Source organism: Pogona vitticeps, chromosome 2, assembly GCF_051106095.1.
Source record: "Pogona vitticeps strain Pit_001003342236 chromosome 2, PviZW2.1, whole genome shotgun sequence".
NCBI lineage: Eukaryota > Metazoa > Chordata > Lepidosauria > Squamata > Agamidae > Pogona > Pogona vitticeps.
The window spans coordinates 181910383-181934084 of record NC_135784.1 but is presented as its reverse complement, the minus strand read 5'-3'; the positions used below and the strand labels follow the sequence as shown (position 1 = coordinate 181934084).

The following is a 23702-nucleotide window of genomic DNA, read 5'->3' as shown; positions in this document are numbered from 1 at the left end:
AACAAAGCCTACTCTAATCTGTCTGTTCCCCCCCCCTCTTCCCTTCCACTCAACCCCCCACACGACTCCAGCGCCAATTCCTGGCCTATCTTCTTCTGAGGCTGTCCCCTTTCTTCCTGGGTTGTGGTGCCAGACTACTTTTCTTCCCCCTCTGCTTGCTGCCCAGAAGAGTCAGCTTGCTAGCCACACTGAGTTTTGCATGCTTTGTAGTCGTGTAGCATCCTCTTGTTGTTGTTTGGTCTTTAAGTCGTGTCCGACTCTTCGTGACCCATCGACCAGAGCACGCCAGGCCCTCCTGTCTTCCACTGCCTCTCGGAGTTGGGTCAAATTCATGTTGCTTCGCAGACACTGTCAACCATGTCATCCTCTGTCATTCCCTTCTCCTCTTACCTCCACACTTTCCCAACATCAGCTTCTTTTCCAGGGAGTCTTCTCTTCTCATGAGATGGCCAAAGTATTGGAGCCTCAGCTTCAGGATCTGTCCTTCCAGTGAGAACTCAGGGTTGATTTCCTTCAAAATGGATAGGTTTGTTCTCCTTGCAGTCCAGGGGACTCTCAAGAGTCTCTTCCAGCACCAAAATTCAAAAGCATCAATTCTTTGGTGCTCCGAGGTTGACCATTGATTCTTACCAGGGGTCTAGTTCTGGTTGACTGAGATTACTTGCCTTTTCATTAGGGGCTCCCACTAAATACTATTTGCACTGAAAGGCTTATTCCTGGTTGGGTGGGTAGGGATGATGACCCAAATGTGGTAGATGTTGTATGTATGGCTTACTGGATTTCCCTAGACTTCTTTCTACTGACTGACCCTTTGAGTCCATGAACTGTGCATAACGTTGCCTGCTGTTGAAGTACTCCACGGACAGCTCCTGTAATCCCATGTCTTCTGACCTGGTCTTTCCTACATTTACAGTCATGCTTCTGAGGTCCATTGAGGGATCTGTGGTGTCTCTTGACTTCCTTTTGTCTCCTTTGTGCATTCAGTTGTATGTTACATCCCTTTTCTATTTGTGGTCGTCTTATTTCCACCACCCCCCACCTTCTCCCTTTTTGTAGCCTTTCCTTCCTGTACTAGGCTCTCTCTTTTGCTTGGTCTGGAGGAAGGAAGTATGTTAGCGTGTCTTCTCTGGGCTTTCTCTGGATATGAAGGATGAGAAGCAGCTGGAGTGGCAAATATGTGTAACTAGGCAGACCTGAAGTAGGGGAGAGATGTAGGGCTAGTCTGGGCAAAGCCCAGGACTTGAAGCTGCGATTATTGTGCTGTGTTCTTGGAGTCAGGTGGAAAGGAGGCTACACTTGCTGCATGTATTCTTCTTTCCCAACCTTGCTTCCACCCCCACCCCCACCTCATGTCTGAAATCTGCAAAAGCCTTGCTTGCTTGACGATTCTTGGAGCTCCATTTCCGTCAGATGGAGAATTCCTTGTAAGCAGCTGCAGTTCCGCACAGAGAGACAACAGAGCTTAATTTCGGTGTTGGGCTGGGGAACAAGTCAGACAAGAGTCACTTGTCATAAGCATCGATGAGTGAAACTTCTAAGTCGAAGCAACCACGCTCCTGAAATGAGGGAAAGTACTCTGGAGCTCTGGGCTGGAGAAGGTCCCCTTTAAAAATTTCAATGTGTATAGCTAAGAAGGCTTCCAAAATAGGATTGAAGAAAACAGACAAATAAAGAAAGAAAGCAGCTGTGCTTTCAAAGAGCCTCTTGCTGGCTGAATTTTACTTGTCATCTAAGCTGCATTGATGTTTTTTGTGCATAAGTAGGAGTGAAAGCAAAATATCTACAGAGTCATTTTATTCCCCCCCCTTCATCTTCAGGTTGGTGGAAGTATAGTTATTTTTTTCCCCCCAGGAGAACAAATTTGTAGGAGTAACCAGCCAGAAGAGGTCACTGGAAAACGTGTTCCCTCCTCTTAAGTTGGCCAAAAAGTTCAGCATTGTAAGAACAATGAATTTGACTTGTAAGATGCCAGGCTATATCCATGGGCCTTAAATCTTCTTTTGCCTTGCTTGTGCCTCTCTTAAGTTGATAGCTGGCAGTAAAAGAGGAAGACCCAAGGAGGTGGATTGTTTCAGTGAAAGCAGCACAGCTGTAAGTCAGAAGTGACTTGATGGCACGTAACAACAACAAAAGTGATAAAAGTGGCTCTGTTTCAGAGTACGCCAAAGGCTACTCCATATAGAAAAAAAATTCTTTTGTAGGTCTCTGTGTTCTTGAAAGTGTTTATATGAAGGGGCATTCAGTCATAGGAGCTCTTATTTCCAGGGCTTTTAGAAATGGAGCTATCTGGTCCATGATTGGAGCTGTTTGGTCCTCTTGCTTCACCCCTGCCTTGTTAACTCTCATCCTCTGTTCTTATCCCCTCCCTTCGGTGTGGATTGAGATAAGCTTCTGCCCCAAAATATGCTTCTCACTGAAACAACTCTTGGGATTTATGAATTTATGATGTTTCCGTAAATTGAATTGTTTCCTGCTGGAAGCCACATTAATTTCAGATACCAATGAGACAGTGTGGAGGCAGCCTGGAAGGTGTCATGGTTGAATCAGGGGGTGAGTTTTGGTGCAATTAAGGACAGCAAAGCATGAGCTGGACAGATCTCATCCTTGAGTTGAAATCACTTGGGAGGTTCTTATATACACACCCAGCTGAAATGAATAGGCACTATGGTTGTGCAGTTACCATTTATTTCAGTGTAGTTTGTGTAAGAGATCTTCCAGCAGATTGTGCCTCTGTGTTAGCTAGTGGGTACAATTTTGCTATTGTTTCTGTCCCTTGTACTATTATTACTGTTTAATATCAGCAGTTTAGGTCTGCCTTGTGCGCACTACCCAGAGGGCTCAAGACTGTAGCCAGAAAATCGAGGGGAGATTTTGTCAAATAAGAGCTAGCACAGGAGAGAGCGGAGTTTGTGACTGCTGCAACTTGTAGTGAAGTCCCTATGGTCCTTCCTGAAACTCTGCAAAAGATGCTCAGGGACTGGAGAAAAGCCCACTTGGCAGAAGCAGGGAGGACCTTTTCTCTTGGCACTGTGGAAGAGGATGTTGTGGGACTAGGAAAACAGGTGCAAGCAGAAGTAATAGCATGTTGAGCAAACATTCTGTTTTTAAAGAATGGTGTTAGGAACTTGGTGCTGACAAAGATGGAGCTGTAGCAGAGGATTCTGGGAGACAGCTGATCTGAACATGGCAATGAAACAGTTGTGGGAAATTCATTTGGTGAAGGTGTGTGAGCTGGTTGAAAAGGAGGAAACTGCAGTGTTCAAGGTAATGACATAGAGATGACTGCTGAAAGGGAATGACATAAAAAAGCTGGATATGTATAGAGTCTCATGTGAATCCAGGGTTTAAATTTAACTTCAGGTTTGGATTAAATAAACTATTCGAACTTTATGAGTTTGGTGTAGAAAGAGGAAAGTCCATGTTTATGGCTGTTTAACCTTACAAAAGGTTGTCAGGTGTGGGGAGAGAAATATGGAAAACTGAAGAACTTAGGAATGGGAAAACTTGTCAGTTTTGTTTTCACTGTATTTCTCGGAATCCCACCAACATTATAGTTCCATCCAATTTCCATATTAGGTCACAATACTTTTTTCTTTCTGCACAGCAATTTGTCCATATTCTGATAATCTTTCTAAACAAAATAATTTTTATGCATTCTATGTAGTTTTCCAATATATGCATTTTAATCACACATACATAGTCAACCATACAATATATGCTTATAATTTAGCAAAGAAAAAGAAAAAAACTGACACATGCAGTATCCTTCTAATCATGGAAGACCAAAAGATAAAGCACTTGTTAGTCTTATATAGCACAAATTGGATACCTACATTGTATTCCATTCCTAGTGGTTCTGTGAGATGGAAGTAGGCTATGGTTAGACCATTGATAAAGATTTAGGTTAAAAAGATCAACTTGCTTTCTTCCTCTTTTTTGTGAAAAGGGGTGGGCAGTGAAAAAGATAGGTGGAGGGAATCTGGATGTATTTCTGAGCAGACTGTTGCTTGATATAGAAGAAAACTTGTTCACCTTGTATTATAACATCAGCTATACGAGGAAGCTCCTTGTATTATAACATCAGCTAATGAACTACAGTACTTTCACTTCCTGCTAAATGGCAGCATGTGACCTTGGTCCTGTTTTCTGGTCAGTGTTGGAACTGCACGTGAACTAAGCTTGTCTGGGAGGAAAGATCTGCAAATAGACATTTAGAAGCCTATTTGATCCCCGGTAGCCATTCTTTGAATGCTAGGACTTTGTGTGGCCACCATTTATGCTGAAGAGGAGGAAAATATTTTCCTTGTGGGCTTCCGTCAGTGCTTGGTAGTGTCAAGTTTGTGGGAGTCTGACACCAGAAATAGCATGGCCAGCTAGTGTGTTGCATCCTTTGCGTGGAAAAACTGGTGTATTGATTGAGAAGTCAGATGTGTCATGTTTTTAGCTGAGAGATCTGGTTGCGGTATGTGATGAAACCCTGTCCCTTGTTCATCGAATTGATCGTGATGTCATGGATGGTTCTTCAGAGTTCTTAAGTGGGAAGAAGAAATGGGCCGTGCAGAACCTTTGCACCCCTTCTGTCCCTGCTTCAAACCTGGTGTCCTCCAGATATTTTGGACTAGAAATTCCATCATCCCGCAGTCAAATATAGCTGTTGGGAGGCACCGGATTGAAGAGGTCTGGCCTCAGCGGTCAGGCAAAGATAAAGTCAAGTTGAAGTTTCTCACTGGAGTTGTCAGGTAAGACATGCAAGCTGCGTGAAAGTATTCCATGATATGGAGGCTAAAATGCAGAAAGCATAGAGGCAGAGGATTAAGAAGAAGAGGACTGATCTGTTAGTAGATTAGGATAGAAGAACCTGAGGAAATAAGCAGCATTTACGGAAAAAAAAAATTGGGGGATTGACTTGTTAAGCGATACCCTGAGTAAACTTGCCACTTCTTAAATCTTTCCCTTTTGGCCCAATCTCTATGGAGATAGGAGAGGGCAATACAGCCATAAGAATCTCTTCTTCCTTTTCCTTGTTTACTTACCTGGAAGGGCCATCTGAACAGGCAGCAGCAGAGCAAGTCCATGGGCCTCAGCTGGAGCCCAGAGAAACCGAACCTATGGTGCTGGTCCTGGGAAGATGGAGAGAGGGAGGGGTGGGGTGGGCTGAGAGAAGGAGGTGGGCGCTGAGCCGAGGAGTAGACCAAGCCTCTGGGCCTAAGGAACAGTTGCTGCATATTGTTGGTCGAAAGGAAGTGAGGAAGCAATGATGCTTCACCTGAGGGGATACTGGCAGGTATCCATGGAGGCTGGCTGAAGAAATCGGTTAGGAAGCAGGGGTGAGGAGGGGATGTAGGCTTGAAAGGAAGAATGTGGGTGGAGCAGACTTTTATAAAAGTCCCAAATGCACAAAGGAGTAGCGCAAGTGAGTATGATTTAGAAGTTGGAGGGTTGAGGGCCAGAGTCAAAGACATACAGTATTTCCAGGCCTATTTTTCTGAAACAGTGCCAAACTTTGGATGGCTGCCCTAGAGAATGAATAGGAAAAAATGTTCCTTGGTCCATCTTTGCCTGTTGTTACAACACTGATGGGAAAAGTGACAACTCACAGGAATCTGTTGTAGGAAATACAGTGCTTTCCCACCTGGAAAGTAAATGTGGGCCAATCATTTATTTAATTCAGCAGGGTTGCAACCTGGTATTAATAATAGCCAGAGAGGAAAACATGTTTGTTACATGTTGATGCTGGCAATCCTCTGTCCTTCTCTTAGTGTATGCATCCCCATTTTTGCTCCTTATCAGTCACCATTCTGTCTCCCTTAGTACTGGCTTCTTTGCACCCTCCGATCTCAGATCCCACCCCTCCTTTGTATACAGGGGTTCACCTTCTGCGTAGCTTATGAATAGAAGCAATGCAACATGGCTGGCTGGTCTATTATGTACTTCCAAATTCAGATCATTCGGGAATAATGTAGAAAAACTGGTATGGATTTTTTTAAAAAAATCTTTCCATTACTTTGGACTGGGTTTAGACCAGGGGTCTCAAACATGCAGCCCGGGGGCCACTTGCTTGGGCCCCCTGAAGCGCCCACGTGTCCTCTGCTGTAAAGATTTTTTTAAAAGCCTCATCTCACTCACCGGCTCTCTCCCAAAACAGCGCCTCTTGCACCCTCCATCCGGAACTGCAGCCTGGCAGCTGGCTCGCCTGTCTCCCGGCTGGCAGGCTGCAGTTCTGTATGGAGGGTGCAAGAGGCGCTGTCTTGGGGGAGAGCTGGCGAGCGAGATGCACTGCCGGCCCTTTCCCCCGAATGCCCAAGCCAAGCCGCCAACAGCAGCAGCCACAGCAGCCTCTTCCAGGGAAGTGGCTCTCTTTCTGTCTTGGCACCCCCAGCACCAGCCCGGCCAGCGGCCATCTCAGCGCCGGGCGGTGCTTCCTCCTCCTCCTCTTCATCTTGCTTCAGCCACTTCAGCTCTGGAGGCTGCCTGGGGTCGCCTCACAAAGTTTGCTCCTCTGTTGTGGTGGGGGTAGCTGCTGCTGCTGAGTGTGACTTTTTTTGAGGGGGGCCCTCTAAGGAAGGTTCCCGGATCTCTGTGTGTGTGTGTGTTTTTGTGCATGTGCACGTGCCCGCGTGCACCTGTGGGGCCCCCGCCCCATTCAGTTTAATTTCGTGGGTACCGATGGGGGCTTTTCTCCTTTGGCAAGGCGGTTTTGTGAGGGTTTAAAAAATTTTTTATGTCATGCCCTCCCCCCCCCGCTAGGTGGTTGCTGGCAGTCCCTCCCTTCTCTGCTTCTTCGTCCTGCTGCTGCTGCTAGTGGTGGTAGTGAAGAAGGAGCCGGAGGGGATTGTGACCAGCCACGAGGGCTCGCACGCCCCTTCTCCTCCTCCTCCTCGGAGCCCCAGCCGGGCTAAGGAAATTCCTGGGCGGCTTCCTCGGGCTCTTGCTCCGCTTGGTGGAAAATCTGATGTGGCCCAGCCTCACCCAGACTCTGCCTCCAGCGGCCCCCGGATAAACTGAGTTTGAGACCCCTGGTTTAGACATTTCCAGGGAATATGGAGATACTTCACCCTTACCACTTTGAAGGTTGGCTGGGCTGTAATTAATTGGGGAAATCAGGGAAACAGTTCAGAAAATTGGAAGGGGGGGATTATTTCACATTGTTTACACTAACCAGCCACATCCAGCACGATTGGAGGCAGGTGAGATGAATTTATGATGGGGCATGGAGGGGAAGAAAGTCTGTCCACATGGGTCCCCTTTGGAGACTATGTGGTTTCACTCTTATCTGCTGTCCTTCCTGGGTGGATATCAGTAACAGGTCCTGGCTCTGTAGGGCATGGGTGTCTCTGCTGCTGTGAACGGTAGGTAACAGATCTCTTGCCTGAACCCTTGCCCACACCATGACTCCTTTCTTCTCCCAGAGATATAGAACTCTTAACTGTCCACAGATATTGGCCGAGAGCCTCTAGTTTACAGTAGACGACGCTTGGAGGTCATATATGTGGATATCTGTTTGCATTCCTCTCCCAGCCCTGCTGCAATCCTGTGGCTTCCAGCATCCTTGTTTCCGGTCATGTCCATCTGCAGAGCATTTTGGAATGTTCGTATACTACTCAGCTGTTTTGTAGTACAAATGGTTGAAAGGATAAAATCCCGAGTACCTAGTCGTCCCCATGCTTACCATGATGTCATACTCAGGGCAGATATTTCACTCCTTGCTGATGGACTGGTTATTTTCAGGTTACTACAGAGCAGTGGTTCTCAAACCGAGGTCCCCAGATGTTCTTGGACTGCAATTCCCGGAAGCCTTCACCCCAAGCTGTGTTGGTCAGGTTTTCTGGGAGTTTCAGTCCAAAAACATCTGGGGACCCAAGTTTGAGAACCACTGCTATGGAGCACGAATGCACCAACTGAGGCTTTATTTCTAGCCTTGCATTGATACCCACTTCTATCAGTTTCATACCGATTGCTCTTTTCCTTCCCTTGTACTGGCATGAGTGGTCCTCAGCTTTGAATCACATGCAACCGTTAGAACTGAAACGTTGTATACACTAGCTTTTGTGGCTTGGGGACAGAATGCCTGTCTACTTTGGGACTGAAATGTGCGTTGGGATTTTGTTTGAAGATGGGTTAGAGGGGCACTAGGTGCCAAGAAAGCCAGGGCTGAAAATGATGTATCTGTTTGTTTATATCTGACTTCACCATTCCTCAGAAAATATTCAAGGCAGCTTGAATATTCTCTATTTATACCAATAAACATGAAACTCAAAACATAGAATAAAAAAACTGCAGGAAGAATTGCAAAGTCAATCACTCAAAATCTTGGAAGGCAAAAGAAGGAAGAGGAATGCCATAACGGAGGTGCCACTCCAGCAAAGATCTTATCCTAGATGATGGCTTTGAAAGTGGAGGTGCCTGGAGCAAGACCTTGGAGGAGGATCTTAAGAAATGGGCCTTTTCCTAAAGGGGAGAGGTCAGTGCTCCACAAGCCTGGTTCCAAAGCAGTTCAGAGCCCAATAGTAATTCTCACAGTGTGTCTTGTCTTTGTTTCCTTTCCCCCCCCGTCCAGGTGGAGGAGCGTTTCTCTCGTGTCCCAGAGCCTGTGCAGAAGCGCATCGTGTTCTGGTCCTTCCCACGGAGTGAGCGGGAAATATGTATGTATTCGTCCCTTGGCTATCATCCCCCAGAGGGGGAGCGAGACTCCCGTGTGCCCTTCAACCGTGGCTTGCACTTGCTACAGTCAGGGGCTGTTGACCGTGTCCTGCAAGTAGGTAAGTGGATTAATTGATTCAGTTTTGACTTGAGTTCTGCACCCTGGATTATAGATAACGAGCGTTCTCTTTGCTTTTATTTGTGGCAGAGCTAGGGTAGCACTCAAACCAACAGAAATCCTTGTGATGTTATGCAGATGAAAGAGCAGAAGAAATTATGTAATCTGGTTTGGAATAGCATTTTGGCAGACCTGTGTAGCATGTGTACATAACCTGTGACCATGCACCACTGAGCCTGGATAATTTTATTTTCTAAATAAGTCATAAAAGTACCTGGTTCCTGTTTTATTTGTCATGAGGTCCGGCTGGACACATCAGGTTCCTTTTGAGCTTTGCCAGCTGAAAACTGGCAAAAACTGAACTTTCACCACTCAGAGACTACTGGTAATGACGCGGCTAAAATTTATATCCTGTAAATAAATAAATAAAAACAGCAAACGACCAAGATTACAGCCTGTTTCCAGGATGGTCCAGTACTTGAAATGCACACGCACACGCACACGCACACACGCACACACACACACACCCGAGTTTTGCAGCCAAAATATCCATATTTATTTCTTATTTTCTTCAGTGTAAGGCACTTTCACCAGGGGAATGCCTGAAATCACAAAAACGAATTGTAACAACCCCCCTCAACAAAAAAGATTAAATGCACATATCACCATAAAATAAAGAAATCCTTGAAGCTCAAAGGACGACATTAATCACTAAAAGCTTGAGAGAACCGTAGTATTTATTGGCAGTCTAAAAGCCAGTCAGGAGGAAGGGGGTCAAACCTAACTACCTGGCATTTGGGATACTGGCACGCAGAAAGCTTCATCTGAAGCCCACACTAACTTCAACTCTCTGGAAGATGGGACACATAAGAAGGTACCACAGACTCAGGGATAGTTAATCTGGGTAGATCCAATCATTTTTTAATACCCTGGGCCCACACCATGTAGGGCTTTGTAGGTACCGTAAGAGCATACACCATAAATTTGATCTGGAAACAAACAGCAAGCCAAGGAAGGTTCTACCTAGTCTCTAGAAGTCACAACCCATAACAGTCTGGCTGCTATGTGATATGCTAACTAATCTATATACAAGATGATTAAGATGGGGCCCACCATGACCAGGGTGGCTTTCGCCAGTAAGGGACTAAGTTGTTGTACCATGTAAGGCTGCCAGATGCACCTGTGACCATTGCTGCCAGCACTGCCTCTGAAAGTGGTCTCAGACTTGTTCACCTGATCCTTCAAGGGGGGGGGGTACAGCCACCTCCAGAGCACACTGTACTCTCTGGTCCAGGTTTGTATGTCTACTCACCAGCAGGACCACTATCTTTTGTGGACTGAAATTCGGTGTAATCACCCACATGCAGTCTCCCACTGGGGCAAACAGTTTAAGAATTTCAGCAGCCTCTTTGACATCAGTCAAAATAGTAATATACAGCGGCTCTTGTGCAAGTGCTTGCACATACAGACTGTATAAACTGGCACCCAGGGTTCAGAAATGCTAATTTTAGCATTTGTGGAGGAAGGGGTTGAATGCTACAAGGTACGGATGGGGGGAGTGACATTGCTGTTGGTTAGCCTTTAAAATAGGAGAAGGAAGTGTCTTAATTGTGGATTTCCAGTCTTACTCATCCCAGAACCTAAGAGCATGAAGTAACAATTGCCTGAAATCACTAGCAAATAGGAATTGCTGGATATTCTAGCCACACAAATTATTTCCAAATAATACTCATACTTATATTACCGCTATGTCCGTGAGATAATGAATAGGTTTTTCCAAGAGATCATGAGGAGATGCTAAGCAGGATTCATTCCCTCCTTTGGAACCCAAGATAGCTTCTTCAGTAATTTATAGGAAAATAACAGGAGACTGTAAAAGCCTTATCTAGCTCTTGCTCCTTACTGAAGCTTTGAAATCTTATAGGTAGTGTTAATGTGTTATGGGAAGGGGGGGGAATCTAGTTTGTCCATTTTAAGATGCTAAGAATGTTAACTCATTGGTTAATTTGTCAAGTTGCTAATTCATTAAAATGTAAAATATCATTTTTTCTGGAATGTTTGTAACAAAGTCAACAAGAAGCGTTGAAATGACACTAATTAGTGTTTTAATAATTAGCATAGTGTTGGCTGTTGTTGAAAAATTAAATCAGTTAGGGTTGAAAGGGTTAACAAATTAGGGTGAGAAGTTACTTAACAAATTATTTCCAATTCTGGTCTTACCAGCTGGAATTCTGCCCTCCGTTTGTTGCCAGACATCTTTGTACAACCATGGATTTTGGATGTCCTAGAAAAGGGAATGAGTTTCTCAGGTTGTTAGATACTGTCCTAGATTCTGTTCTTAAGCAAAAAAAAAATTAGACATCATTGTACACTCAACCTGTAGGAGATGAGACACTGATTCTGTTCATGTGCCTTTGGCAGAAAACTTTATTTCACCATTGGCTCGAAATATTTGATTGCAGTCGCTGCTGTATTGCTAGGTTATGAGCTGGGTTGGAAGAGGGACGTGTTTTATTGGTTCAATGGACTAGTTGTCCAGATCGGTCTATGATAAAGGATCTTTGGACAACCAAACAGATACTTTCACTTTCTCATTTTTACAAGGTTATCAGTTTTAATCACTTGCGGTGCTCTGACACCGTGAGATTGTCTATCAACACAGGTATTATTGCTAGAATTTGCTTGTGCACATCTCTCAGCTACTCTCACAGACTTCCATAAGCATACTCTATGGCACTGGTTCTTAACCTTGGGTTACTCAGGAGTTTTGGACTGCAACTCCCAGAAGCCTTCACCACCAACTGTGCTGGCTGTGGTTTCTGGGAGTTGCAGTTCAAAAACATCTGAGTAACAAAGGTTAAGAACCACTGCTCTATGGGATAGGCCCCATTTAAGTGGAAAATAGGAAGCCCTTCTGCACTGAAGGATTGAAGAGTCCTTGATCATCTTCTGTTCACTGGCATATGATGGCTGCTTCTCTTTTCCCTTCATCAGCCCAGTTTGGTGTGCAAGAGCAGTTGAGTCTGCCTCCTGCTATATTGATAGAAATGCACTAGCAATTTCTTAACAGCCTTGCCAGCTGGAATTGAGTTTGCAGTCATCCACTCTAAAGTAATCCCCCCCTTTGGAAAAAAAATGTATCTATACACATAAATGAGCACAAATTCCTTATTTTCCTAAGTATAACAACCATATTTTTAAAATCACTCAGTACATTCCTGTATATAGCTTTCTAAGAAATACGCCCCATGGAGTTGGAAAATATTTTCAGGTAGATGGTGCAGGATTTCAGCTTCAAGATTATTGTTTTAATTGCATATTGTGAATATAAAAGACATTGACCTGGCTCATCAAATATTTTGATTAACAGTGATAGCTTGGGTAGAGATTGTACCATACAGTCGTGGCAGAGATTTTACCATATAGTCAGTGTTAAATATTTACATATTATTCCATGCAACCTTGTGGTCCAAATGCCTTTCAGCATCCCTTCCAGACTGTTAGTGAGGCAGAATGGTCTTTTCCACTGATCCACCATATTGTAGGACTCTGCCTATAAGCAGATGGAAAAAAAATATGGAAGGGATCCTTCCTGGCTAGTTACTTAGTTGTGTTGGATTACAATGTGCCACAATCAAGAGCCAGTGTAAGAACAATGGGAGTTATACTCCAAAACATGCAGAGGGCACCACATTGGGGGGCACTGCTGTAGGTCATAAAGATGTTGGCTGAGATACAGAAACCTTTTGGTTCTCAATGCTGGTTTCTGGCTCCTCGTGTGTCATCTGAGCTACTCTTTACCTTATAGTGTCTGTACTCCCCAGTATGTATCTGAATTATAGATTCTCCTTTAAAGACAGGGCCTGTCCTGAATGTTTTGCTTTGGTGATGTTAATCTGCTGGAGTAGTTTTAGTTAAATAAGGTTTTTTTTTTTAAGTGCTGCTATGTGACATGATGTGTAGTTATGGAGGAGTTGTTCTGAATGTAATGCCAAAAGTCTTTGTCCTCTAAACAAATAGTGGTTTTTTTATTGTGTGTTTGACTTAGATGTTATGTCAAATAGTGGAGGGCATGCTGACAAGTGTTTGAAAACTGATATTGTCTGTTTGTCTTAATAGTGCTTATTGAAATAGAGTGTGCTTTAATGAAATTACCCTCGTGGCTGTTCTACAACTGAATATATTGAAAATAGAAAAAGTGATGACTCTGGATTTGGCTTGAGTTGTTTTTTTGCCATAAAACATGTTGAAACAGTTGTGCTTTGGATGGGCTATGGCAATTACTGTGTACAACTGAACCTCTTCTTGTCCTTTCTTCTTCAGACTCAGATTGCTATCCTGTCTAGTTAAACAACAGTATGTTTTCTTTTGCTCGTATAAAAACAAGCAGGATGCTACTGTGGCTAGACTGTACACTATCTTCTGTGCACACCTGTGATACACAACTTACGCCCTACAAAAGTGTTGTTTTGCCACAAGGTAAGGGTGCAGCTCCTAATCTCAGAGTACTGGCCCCTGATTGTAGATTTACATTCCTCTCTTCCCCTGCCAGTACTTCTTTTGATAGTAAAAAAAGCCCATAATTGCTGTTCAGTATCCTGCCTGCAACTTCTCATCTGTCTGTTATAGAGTGTTGTGTCATCAAGTCCCCAGAACTGGCCAGGGCCGTCTCTTAAGACTCCTGCAAGACTTGTTAAACGAAGAGCACTTCTGTGTAGAGTTAGTGAACTGACTAAGAGTATGAGGTGTATGGCAGGAAATCCCCAGTTCAACATCCGTCTTCAGCAGTCATGATGTTCCTGGGTGGCCTAAAGCAAACTGCTGGTCTCTGAGGCTCTGCTTGTTCTTCTTTGCCCCCACCAGAAGAAGGGATGAGACTGGTCTACTCTTCAGAGTTCCTGTCAGAATTACCTCCTGTAATGTGTGCAGCCCTTTGGATAAAAGAAACACAGTCTGTAAATATTACTTGTTAAGAGGACTAGTTGGACTGTTAGTTGAATAAATATTTATTGGTTAGAATTTGAGAGTCTCACATTCATGCCCTCTGATCTCAAATGCCTCTCTACCATTCACTGCTTTTATATGTTTACTCAGAAGTAAGTCTCATTGCATGATGTATATGCAGAATACATCATGCGAAAGGCTGGACTGGATGAATCCAAAGCCAGAATTAAGATTGCCGGAAGAAATATCAACAACCTCCGATATGCAGATGACACCACTCTGATGGCAGAAAGTGAGGAGGGATTAAAGTACCTCTTAATGAAGGTGAAAGAGGAGAGCGCAAAAAATGGTCTGAAGCTCAACATCAAAAAACTAAGATCATGCCCACTGGTCCCATCACCTCCTGGCAAATAGATGGAGGCAGCGATAGCTTTTACTTTCTTGGGCTCCGTGATCACTGTAGATGGTGACAGCAGCCACGAAATTCGAAGACTCCTGCTTCTTGGGAGGAAAACGATGACAAACCTCGACAGCATCTTAAAAAGCAGAGACATCACCTTGCCGACAAAGGTCCACATAGTCAAAGCTATGGTTTTTCCTGTGGTGATGTACGGAAGTGAGAGCTGGACTGTAAAGAAGACCGACTGCCAAAGAATTGATGCTTTTGAACTGTGGTGTTGGAGAAGGCTCTTGAGAGTCCCCTGGACTGCAAGGAGAACAAACCTATCCATTTTGAAGGAAATCAACCCTGAGTGCTCACTGGAAGGACAGATCCTAAAGCTGAGGCTCCCATACTTTGGCCATCTCATGAGACGAGAAGACTTCCTGGAAAAGACCCTGATGTTGGGAAAGTGTGAAGGCAAGAGGAGAAGAGGATGACAGAGGATGAGATGGTTGGACAGTGTCACCAAAGCTACCAACATGAATTTGACCCAACTGGAAGACAGGGGGGCCTGGCGTGCTCTAGTCCATGGGGTCACGAAGAGTCAGACACAACTAAATGACTAAACAACAACAAAGTCTCATTGTATTCTGGTAAACATGTTTAAGATGGCAGGCTTCAGACAGGATTTGGGAATGCTTATTGTACTGAATCCGTAGGTAGAGTAACAGAACATTCTTTGCTTTGAAGATGTATCTGTGGTACCTGAAACATGAATTCTGGAGCTGAAGATTCTGGCTAAGATGATGCGTTTCATTCTGAAAAAGCCCACTTGCTCCTTCCCACCCTGTGCTTTGAGCTGGTTGTAGCCACAGGACAGATGAGAGCTCTCAGTTTCTGAGGTGCAGTGGGGTTGGGGAAGGTGAATTAACTATATGGTAGCTGTTTTGCATTTGCATGTCCTTCTGCCACTGGCCCACGAGGGCTCTTTAAATGCTTCACTGCCAGGTCTAGTCAGGAGAGAAACCTGAAAGTTTCTCAAGCTAGATTTGGCCCTGCTAAAGATCGAAGGACAAACATGTGCAGCACAAACCCGCATTACTCTCAGGGGGATGCATATATCAGAGGGAATGGCAGGTGGCACAAATAGTGAGGGTGAGTTGTCAAGTTATTTCTAATCCACAGTGACCCTGTAAATTACTATATGCAGTGTGGTGTAGTGGATAGAGTAAGGGACTAGGACTCAGGAGGCCTGGGTTCAAATCCCTGCTCAGCCAATGGAAGCTCACTGGGGGTTTGGAACTGGTAAAATCACCCCTTAAATATCTCACTTATAGGCATACCTTGGTTTACGAAAGTAATGCGTCCTCCGGGACGTTACATAATGCGGAAATTTTGTAAACCAAAACGCAGATTGTGCTAGGAATGGGGGGCAGCAGTAGAAACCTCCAGATGCAATGCATCCTGGGGAAACCCTTTCAAACAGCGGGAAAAAAGAAGAAGAAGAAAACGTAAACCAGGGCATTATTTTCTATGGATTTTGGTTCGTAAACCGTAAACTGAGGTACCGCTGTACTTTGAAAGTCCTGTTCAGTGTGGAAGGGATTGCCACTCTTGAATTGGCCTTCTCAGCCACACTAGATGCTGTTCCAAGACCTCGATTCAGAGCACATTACCATAGTCTCTTGAGACTGAAGGATGCCTACAAGCTCCAACTGGAAGGCAGGTAAGAATGAATTAATGACCTCCAGTAGTTCCTGTTGTTAGCAGCCTTGGCCAGATCTTGCATACTAAAGACTATATAACCAGTCCATCTTGTCTTCCATCTTCATCTTTTCCTGGCATTCCTGTATTTTCCTGCAAGTCTTATCTTACAGTTTGCCCAAAATATGGTAGTCTAGTCATTCTAGCTTCTAGTGAGATTTCAGGCTTGATTTGAACTAGAGTCCATTTTTCTATTTTTCTAGTGTTCCAAAATATCCATAAAGCTGTCCTTCAGTGCTATGTTTCAAATGAATCAATTTTTTTCCTGTTGGCTTTCTTGACTATCTGGCTTCCACATCCATACATAGTAATAAGGAATACTATAGACAGATTATCTTGGCATTGGTTTCCAGTGACATATTCTTACATTCTGAGGAGTTTGCTAGTTCCTTTGTAGTTGATTTCTTGCCTGAAGTCTCCATTTTGTTTGTTTATAGAACAGAGGTAGAGAAAATCTTAAACAATTTTGACTTCTTCATTATTAATGCTGAAGCAATTTTTCTATTAATGTTGAAATGGAATCTTGTTTTAGCACTTTCCTCTTTCATCTTTAATAGTTACTGCAAGCCATTGCTGTTTTCTACTAGCAGAGTGATGTCATCAGCATATCCTATTGATATTTCTTCTGCAGATTTTCACTAATTCTTCATCTGAATTTAATCCAACTATCCATGTTTGGATATAGATTAAATAGATAGGGAAGTAAAATATACTTTTGTCAGACACTTTTGGTGACTGTAAACTGTTTTTTTTTTTCTGTGTCCTATCTTAACAGTAGCTTCTTGTCCTAAGCACAGGTTATGCAGGCAGAAAACCAAATGTTGCGACACACCCATTTCTTTTAGGAATTTCATGTTCCATGCAGAGAGTTTACTGTAATATATAAAGTACAAAACTGATTATCTTCTGATAGTCCTTGATACACTCCAATAGTCAACATATATTTGTAATAAGATCTCTAGTGCTTCTTCCTTTTTTATATCTGAACATATTGAACATTTACAGTACTTATATAATAAAAATCTTTGTTATAAAGCGGAGTATCCTTTTGCTTGTAATCAGCATTAATTCTATGGTCATATAGTTCACATCAGTCTGTGGCATATTCTTTCTTTAGGGTTGAAATATATTTAACATTTCCAGTCTGTGGACCATTGTTTTACTTTCGTTGTTTGTTGGCATATTCTTGTTATTTTGATAGATTCAACCTCTGTAGCTTGAAATACTGTAGCTCCAATTGTATCCCATCTATTCCTGATTATTTGTTTATTCCAATTGCTTTAAGAGCAACTTTCATTTTGTTTTCTGAATTGCAGGGTGTTTTTTTCCAACCAAAGATATGTCTTCAAAGGAACCTTCCATGTATATATTTCTTCCATATAATTCTCCAGTACTGTATATTGTTTCCATATTTTCTTTATTTTATTCTCAACACAGTTTCCTGTTCATCTTGAAGCATTTATTATCTTGGTTTGAATTTCTTGTTGACTTCTTGAATCTTATGGAAGAGAATTTCCCCCTTTTTAAATTGCCCACTGCCATTTCTTTTTCTCAGTGACAGTTATAAAAGTTCTTTTTGTCTCTATATGCAAGTTACTGAAAAGCAGCTTTTAGGATTCTGGCCCTACTTATGCCACCATTTATTTTTAACCTGTCATGTTCTGTTTTGGCTATTTACATTCTTCTCTGACATCTCTTCTCTGAATCTACAGTTCTTTTAGGGTAACCCAGGTGTTCTTGACCTGCCACGCCCAGAAATCCTGGGAAGCACATCTAGTCACGAAGGCTTCTAGGGGTTGTAGTCCAATAACACCTGGGTTACTCAAGGTTGGGAACCACTGCTCTGGATCACTGTCAGTTTTTGTTCAGTGAAGAAAATATGTTAAGCTTTATATGTTTAAATTATTCAGGAACATTATCCAGGTTATATTTTCGCACTATGGAACATTATCCAAGTTATATTTATATATTCAGGAACATTACCCAAGTTATATTTTAGCACTATGAGCGTTTTATTATTGTTTAGCTTTATTCTAACCTTTGACCTTAGCAGTTCATGGTTTGTACTATGCTGGTGGCGAAGACTATTTTGTGCAATGTTCCAGCCAAAATCTTTTCTCAGAAAGAACATCCTAGCACTGAAGAAAGCAATTAAGTCATGAAGAATTTAGAGCTGTATCTCTACCACAAGAAACCAAAGGTTTTTGAGTCCTCTCTTACTTTAGAGCAAAAAGAAATCTAATGCAAATGATAGAACTGTTCACTGTCCATGGCGGTAAAGTGAAATCTCCATATTCAGAAACCATACGTATCTGAATGCCAGAGACTGGTACCTATCTGGACCTTATCCTGATCTCTTAGCCTGCAGAACTGTCTGGCTGTCCATTTTATAAAATATGGGACTTGAAGCCAACTTCCTATTTTTAGGAAGCTGCTCAACAGTATCTGGTTATTCATTCAAAGCTGCTGTGCTTGTTTGCTTCATTTGACTGTATTCGTAGTTCTCTTTGCTCCAACAGTATAGTACAAACCTATTGTTATCTCCCCAATCACATTGGCTTTAAATGGAGGCCTCTGGCAGATTGGAGAGTTGCTGAGGAGGGAACATGCATGTGTGAATAATTGGTAATACTGGCCCAAACACGAGGTTGCATCTTGAGTAGTTTGAGCAGAGAAGAGAGCAGAGTACAAAGGGAAGGTGGCATTATAATTCAATCCAGTAGCTTTCCTCAGAAATCTCTATGCCAGCCCTACGTCTTGCAGAACTGGAGTGTTCAAAAAAAAAAATGCAACCATACAAGCTTTGCCATGTGATAATGAGACATAACTGTTAGCTTCCCCTTGGATCACCCTGTCCAGTCTGGAAAAAAAGTGAGTCGGCACTTCTTATTATGTCTAATAGGGTCAGGAGATGTAACTCAAGGTCAAGGCAGAGCTAAGGAACCTTTTGGTCCTTTGATGTTTTGGCCTACAACTCCCATCTGTTTCACCCAGCATGACTAGTGGTTACAGGTCTGTGATAGTTGTTAAGTCAAAACATCTGGATGGCTCAAGTTTCCCTACCTTGTAGCAGGACAGTGGCTGGTTGAACTCTTCATTCTGCCTTGGACTGTGTAGTCCCCACCCCACTCAAAGAGGGGTTATCTGCTCGTTGGTCTTCGGCATGGGGCAAATCAGGTTGCCTCTCACTATCGGTGTAGAGCAGGTGTGTTTAATGATCTGTCCTATGAATGGCTTTCCAGACCATTCAGGCCACAGACCTGAACTGTGTATGCACAGAAGGGAGAAACGTCCAAGGGTCTGTATCTAATCTGTGGCAGATTCTTTCCCAGGCCAAATATGGGGATGGAGCAGTCATCTTACAGAAGTTCCTCCTGTTTTAATCCCCAGTGTCTGAGAGGCTGTACTCTGGCTATCTGGGCATTTAGCCATATACTGTGGGGCATAAAGGGAACTGGAGTAGAAGTGTTTAGAAAATGAATTTCATGGCAATAATTCTTGTGGGCTATACTTTTAAAAAAATATATATTTCTTTTTTGGAGGCAGCTACCCACCCACCTGAACCTTTGTTTAAAAAGTACTCTGCCAAATTTCCCGCAGTTTTTGGGAGGACACATTTAATGATTAGACCTAAAACCAGATTGTAGTGTAACCATTGGGCCCTATTACTCTCCCATTTTTGCCCAGTTTGGGTCCCAGAGAGTTGAAGAAGAACTGCAGGGTAGTGAAATAATTTGCAGAAGTATTACAGGAGAGGAGCCAAACAAACAGTGTATGATATGTATAACTTAGAAGGTATAAATCTTACTTTCAAGTGTTACATAGTGGAAAAATTAATTCCTAATATCTTGAGTTCTTGTCTTTAAGTACATATTATACAGCAACATAGTCTGCATTTAAGCTTCTACCAAACCATGCAAGAACCAGACAATGCACTATTGGGACATGAGTATTGGTGTAAAACATCACCTGTTTCTTTGTTTTCAATCAGCAGCAGCATTTGAAATACTTTAGTTCATTTTCCCATTTTCATTCTGTGTTAAGTAGCTTGAGTCTGTGTGTGACGTTCGCCCCTCGTGGCCCCTTGCCTGACTCCCCAAACGCAGAGCACACGAAGGCAAACTACTATTCCTTTTTACCCGCTGCCACCAGTGATCACTAAATCAACATTAATTATGGAAGGATGAAGATGCAGGTCCAAACTTCACTGTCTTGTAAATAAAACTTATTTATTGACTACAGATGTTTGATTATTAATAATAGGTAACTTCTACAGGTTTATTGATCATCAATCTCAACCTTCTCTTTGTTATGCAGTTCTTATTCACTCTTCACTCTAATCACACCTCAAATCTCCCAAATACCACTCTGTCTCTCCACTCTCTTCTCTCCTCTGACTCTCAGTGACTCTCACTGACTGACTCTCTCTCTCTCTTGACTCCACCTCTTTATTATATCTTTTGGCTCCGCCTCTCAGCAACATTAGCCTGCAACATGAATATGCATGACTACTTAACATAATAAGGGTGAATGCTACACAGTGCATCAACATTTTCAAAAAATTTATGTAAGAATGACCATTGCATTATATTTCACGGAAAGGTTGTTTTATATTCCAGCAGTGGTTATACACAAAGCCAGTGAAAACAAAATTGACATGTCTAGCTCACTAACAGAAAAGGCATCAGTGCTGTTTTTAGTGAAATGATCTACGGAACGTGTTATGTTGCAATTTCTGAAACAGATTAAAACCAATATCTTTCAGAAATTGTTCACTGAGACGTAAGCTAAATGTGAACATTTCTTACAGAAATTATTCTGAATTGTTAATACATTTACTATGTAATGCAAAATGAAAATGAAGCACAAATAATGCAGAAAGGTATTCTGAATGTTAACACTGATACAAAAGGGGGGAAGCAAGTTATATTTTGCTCAAACAGTGCTGTGTCTGATCTCTTTGTATAGTGAGCTAAATGGAGAAAATAGAGAATATGTAATTGAAACAGCAGGAGTAGCAGCTGCAGGTTTTGCTGTTTTCTTAACTTTTTCTGAAGGAATAAGATGATTTCTATGCACATTACACATACGTACTTTACATTGTCTATATGGCATACTTTCCTTTATGTTCTTGAAAATTATTTTAGGACTTTTCAAATCTTTCTTGAAAAATGTGAAGCTTCTGCCCTCCAAGTTGTGGAAAGCTGAATATGGAAACCATGTCTCTTGCACAGAATGGTCAAAAGTATGGTTGTTAGTTAGTTCCTTTCAGTGTATAGCACCAAAAACCATAGGAAACTTATGTGGAAAATTTTAATCCAAGGGAGGTTATGGCTGAGTAACGTACCATTAAAAAGCAGCAGCAATGCAGACAGAATACATAATATATAAGAAGTTCCACAAAATGCACCAGAAATAATCTACAGAATTTATCTTTTATATTTAGATCTAACCTCTTTTAAAGTAACTTAGGCTAGTGGTGGATAGCATATTATATACTGTAACTGTGGCTAGTTACAGGGATCACATAATTCCCCTGTTAACAACAGCTCCACTGGCTGTTGGTCCATTTGTAGTCTAAAAATCCTACAGGGCACCAAGCTGCTTATCTTTGTACCACATTACCTCAGACTCAAAGGAACTGTATAGTATACCACTAAGCCTCATAAACATGAATGCTTTGCATTAATGAGAGTGACAGAAAAAATTGTGTTTTGTGTATATGTTTCCCTCTTTTGTTTACCTTTTCCTTCACCGTTTTATGTCAAATTATCCAGGAAAAGTTTGATTAAATAGCATCATGAAGGCTTGCCCAGGCTTAAAGATTTTCAGGGGAGGCCTCTCTCTCAGTCCCACCACCTTCACAATTGTGTCTGATGGGGACACAGAAGAAGACTTCTCTGTTGCTGCTCCCAGACTCTGGAACTCCCCGTCATGGACATCCAGGCAGGCTCCATCTTTGCTGTCCTCCTCCAGGCAGGCTAAGACCTTTATTTTAATACTGCAAGCTGCCTTGGATCCTTTTAAAAAAATAAATGCATTAAAATAGGCCCGGGGAACTATGCGTTTTTATTTAAAATCATTTGTTTAAGTTATGTGTGAAAAGTGGAAGGAATCTCAAGAACAAAGTGCTTCCATATTTCTACTGGCGGAATTAATTTTTATGCTATGAGAATCTTTGCAGTAGTGGGGAACACAATTTTTGAAAATTCCACATTTGGCAATTAAATAACAGAATCACACTAATAACAGAATTATCTGTAGCTAATCATTATTGTAGCATAACTTGTTACCCTCCAAATTTTTCTGTAACACATTTCTCATGGAAGTATGTTCTGTCTGTGCAATAAGACAAAAAACTGCACTCATCATTACTGTGTCTCCCACATTGTTCAGTTCTTTACATTTTTTAGGTTATAGACGTAAATACTAACACTACAACTTAACAATTCTTTCTTATTTTTCTAATATGTGCAGAAAAGAGGACACAGCAAAGGCTAGAGACCAAATATGTTTATGTTGCATGGAAATTGTACATAACTATTTACATACACCCACCTCCAACTCTGAAATCTGTTTCCTGTACCCATGCTGTAGTCACCTGAAATGACTTAACACATTAGATTTGTAACGCTTACACTCATTTGTCATTCATTTCTCAATTAAATTAATCCAAAACTCTTCTTGCTGTTGACTGTTAAGCTGTTCCCCCAGTCTTTGAGAGTCTCTCTCTCTCCTTGGCTGGCCCTTATCTCGTGCCTTTTTTCCTTACAGAACTTAGTCTGGCCCACAGCAAACACTCCTAGGATTCATTGCCTGGAGCAAGAGAATTTTAAGGTCATGCTGAACTCTTGTTTCCCATGAATTGACGTAGCACATGATTAAAAGTCGCCAATTCAACACGGCTTCTTTTACATATGAGACACATGACAACATATCTCACTTACTTTGAAAACTGTTGGGGTTGCTATTTGTTGTTTTTGACTTGATAGTACATAACACAATGACAGAGCTAGAAGTCTGGGGAGTTGTTTGTTTTCTTCTCTATTTAAAACTATTGTTTCTGTTTTCCTACCTTTCCTCAAAGAACAGTAATTCTTTCTCTCTTTTTTTCACCCTTCCTGTTTTCTCCTTACAGCTACTCCGAGATAGATTAGGGTGAAAGATAGTGAACAAGCCAAGGTTGTCCAGTAAATGTTATGGCTGCATAAAGCTTACTTCTGTGTAAATGCAGCTCTCCAGGGATGGTTGATCCTGCCAATCTCAGCATCCCTCACCATTGGCTATGCTGGTTGGGGCTGCTATGTAAAAGACATGGGGGGTGGCCACAAATGCCCACCTCTGTTGTAAGCACCGTACTGCACTCCGTCCCTTTTAGTCTTCCCAATATACGCTCGACATTCTAAATGGGGTTGAAGGTCATTGTCCCAAGGGCCAGGGAGCCCAGCAGGCCTCTTTCTGTCACTGAGCCCAATTCTGTAATGACTGGTTGTGAATAAAGGAAAGAATAGGAGGAGAATTTTCCACACAGGCCTTTCACTCAGGTTTGCCTGCGACTGCATTACTGCACTTTCATTTCAGTATAAGCAAGGGTCTGCTTTGCACTCAGGTGGTCAAGGCATGTTTGGGTTATATGGCATATAAATGCAATAAATAAATAAATAAAATAAATTATAGTACACTGGGAGTCAAGTGAGGACTGACACACCGGAATGTCCCAGCATACAAGAACAATACAAAGAAAACCGGTGTGGCAGAGAGAAGGCGAAGCTATGAATTCCACGATTTGTGTCTCTGTTAATGGAGAACCATTTTCTGTGTCAAACATTCACCCGCTGTCTAGTGATACGGCTG

The 23702-nt window shown here is 42.3% G+C and overlaps 1 protein-coding gene across 1 annotated transcript in view; it reads left to right on the top strand.

Annotated features, from left to right (window-relative positions):
* ZSWIM4 (zinc finger SWIM-type containing 4) overlaps positions 1-23702 on the top strand; it is a 50912-nt gene that overhangs the window by 1141 nt on the left and 26069 nt on the right. Inside the window, exon 2 of the mRNA XM_072991527.2 lies at positions 8558-8759. Coding sequence (XP_072847628.2) covers positions 8558-8759 — 202 coding nt within the window. The remainder of the gene's footprint in view (positions 1-8557; positions 8760-23702) is intronic.